The sequence below is a fragment of the Poecilia formosa genome, unplaced genomic scaffold (assembly GCF_000485575.1).
Source record: "Poecilia formosa unplaced genomic scaffold, Poecilia_formosa-5.1.2 Scaffold682, whole genome shotgun sequence".
Taxonomy (NCBI): Eukaryota; Metazoa; Chordata; class Actinopteri; order Cyprinodontiformes; family Poeciliidae; genus Poecilia; species Poecilia formosa.
In genome coordinates, this window is record NW_006800621.1 from 155,730 (window position 1) to 158,742 (window position 3,013).

Here is a 3,013-nt window from a genome sequence, read left to right on the forward strand (position 1 = left end):
CATCCCTAAGGATTCAATGATCCAAGTGTGTGGCATTGAGTCATAGGCTTTCTTGTAATCAATCCAAGCCGTGCACAGGATGGTGTGTCGGGTTTTGCAGTCTCCGACGACTGTGTGGTCTACAAGGAGTTGGTGTTTGGCTCCTTTGCCGTTTATGCCGATGCCTTCTGTGCCGTGCTCATGTATTTATCCATGTGCCCGCTTATCTTAGCCGCTGTGATGCCTGACATGAGCTTCCATGTTGTAGAGAGGGTGAGTGCCATTTTGTAGCAGCTGGTTCAGTTGAGCTTGCCAGTCGCTCATGGAAGGCAGTGAGTAGGCATGGATCATGTCAAGTCCTGGTGCTGTCCAGTTTTTCATACCTGAGACTCTTTCTTGGACATCTGCCACAGTGAGGGTTACTGGGGCTTGTTCAGGGAGGTTGCTTTGGTCCTCTCGTAGAGAGATTAGCCACTGTGCATTGCTGTTGTGGGACACCTCCCTTTCCCATATGCCTTTCGCCTTTCCAGTATTGTCCAGTCTCCAGCCTTGGTGGGTCTGCTCTGTTATTACCCTGCCATTGGGAGGACACTTTAGCTGGTTGGGTGGAGAGGAGCTGGTTAATCCTCCTGGCTTCATTCTCTCTTGTGTATCTCTTTAGGCGGCTGGCCAAGGCTTGGAGCCTTTGTTTGGCAGTTTCGAGTGCTTCAGGTATGGCCATCTGGCTGTGATAGCAGTTGCCGTTTGCAGATGTTGGAACACTGAGCTACTAGTTGTTTACCAGTTAGTGTTGACTGGGGATGTCAAAGTTACCATTCCTTCCACATTCTTTGCTTTACTTGAGTAGTAGCATTCCAACAGATCCATGTTTTCACCTCTCATTCATTTCCGTCTTGTTCCAGTAGCCCATTTTTCATCAAGGTGCTCTGGTTCCCCAGCACCTGACGCAGACCTTGTTTGGCTGGGCGACGTCTGAGCCGGCATGTTGTGCTTATCAATATCTCTCATGGTATGAGGTTAAGGACCCACACTGGATAGCTCAATTTCACTGTTGTATCTTTTGCCCCAGCCTGGATTCGAACCTGGGTCTCCCGGCTGAAAGACTGCTGACTTACCAGGGAATGTCTTTAGTTTCAGTTAACAAACATCTGTCATAGTGAACTAGTTTCAGTCATGTTGATGTTTCAGGTATTGAGTCAGTAGCGCTGTGTATCCAGCCAGACGTGGAGGAAACTGTTAGTTAACAGCAGCACTCTAATACTTTTTTAATGATTTAATCTGCAGAGTTGCAGTTTTCACATTAGTAAGTGTAGCACGCTCTCTAGCTTCTTTTCTGCTGGCTTCGCTTGGTGATGTGCAAACATGGCTCTGTAAGAATTAGAGCAGATCTGATGACTAGTGTTCTCTGTGCTGGAGTATTTACTTCACAGCAAATGCTTTCCAAACGCAGGCATTTGTTGTCTTGAAATGGTTACCTTTCTTAGGCTGAGAATGAAAGACGTTTACTACAAGTATGGAGTGTGTTTGTAACCAATAGTTACTGTACATTAAAGCACCCAGGAGCTTTAGTGGGTGCTTCATGGACATGGTTTCTGCTGCAAGAGATGACATTTATTCAGTTCTAGACCAATCTGGATAAATTGCATTCCCTGCTAGAATCTTTATCTAGTCAGAATGTACACAGGCTGAAACAGATGTCGTTATATTTTGTGACACATGTCTGTTTCTGATAAATGAGGATGAAGTGATTGGAGACGGAACAAAATCCAGACTACTAACTGGATAAAGATTAGAGTTGACCACAGAGCAATCATTTTGTTCACCTGTGGACCAGCTGACCAGCTTCTTCTCGGTTTTAATGGTGGTTGGCAATCAACTGGGAAGTGTTACTGTATAACGCCTCATTCTGCACAGGTCAATGAGGTCATTTGATATTACAATATTCATTTTTTCACCAGAGTCAAAAAAAATCCACCGGTGTCACCGTAAACGAGACAAGATGGCACACCCCAGCTGATATTTACTAGCTAATTTAGTATGTCAGATATTTGGCTTTATGGGTTGCAGCGTTATGGATGAATGAAGTACTGACACCAGTCACTGGTGTTTGTGTATTAAATGCATCCTGATTCCTTGCTGAGAAATGTGTTGGGTAACGGTCCATGTTGCTCCCTGTCAGGTACATGGCTCCAGAGGTGCTGGATGACTCCATCAACATGAAGCACTTTGAGTCGTTCAAACGGGCCGATATCTACGCCATGGGCCTGGTATTCTGGGAGATTGCCAGCCGCTGCTCTGTGGGAGGTGAGGACTGCACCAAAAATTCTGGTTACAGCGGACCCAAACGCTCAAAGTTTAGAAAGATTTGGATACAGGAATGAATATTACTAATTATTTTGACTCCATGCTTTTTCTGTCAGGCATTCATGAGGACTACCAGCTGCCCTACTATGACCTGGTCCAGTCAGATCCATCAGTGGAGGAAATGAAAAAGGTGGTCTGCGAGCAGAAACTTCGACCAAATATTCCCAACCGCTGGCAGAGCTGTGAGGTAGGCTGGAGAGGGCCGAGTCTGAATCACTGCTTTCTGAACAGAACCAGAACCTACATCAGAGATGGGCTGGACTTCTGCTGGAACACAGCCTCATACCACCACACTGCCATGATTAACTGTCACATGACTTTCAGGTTTCTGTTGTGTTCATTTGAAGTGTGTTGTGACCAGTGATGTCAATCGGATCACTTTTTTCAGTAACGAGTAATCCAACGCATTATTATTTTAAATCCTGAACTGCAACAGAATTTAGTCATTTAGTCAGCGGTTACATTTCTCTCCTTTCTTCTTTGCTCCCTTATATGCAACAGCTATATTCAATTAATGGCTGAAAATGTGTAACTGTGATGAGAAGAGCTCCACAGTTCATCTATCTCTGCGTTATCCGGCAGTAGATGTGTGAAGACGTGTGGGTGTTATGCCTGTTGGCTCTAACGTGGCTGATGGATGGAGAGTGTGTTAATGAGGACTGGAGGAAGC

The 3,013-nt window shown here is 45.3% G+C and overlaps 1 protein-coding gene across 2 annotated transcripts in view; it reads left to right on the top strand.

Annotated features, from left to right (window-relative positions):
• tgfbr1b (transforming growth factor, beta receptor 1 b) overlaps window positions 1-3,013 on the top strand; it is a 65,250-nt gene that overhangs the window by 58,256 nt on the left and 3,981 nt on the right. The window contains exons 7-8 of one of the 2 annotated variants that reach the window (XM_007542342.2): window positions 2,159-2,283; window positions 2,400-2,530. In XM_007542342.2, the coding sequence (XP_007542404.1) occupies window positions 2,159-2,283; window positions 2,400-2,530 (256 nt within the window). Of the gene's footprint in view, window positions 1-2,158; window positions 2,284-2,399; window positions 3,008-3,013 lie in introns of those variants that run through there. The other variant, XM_007542341.2, reaches the window with a different exon arrangement.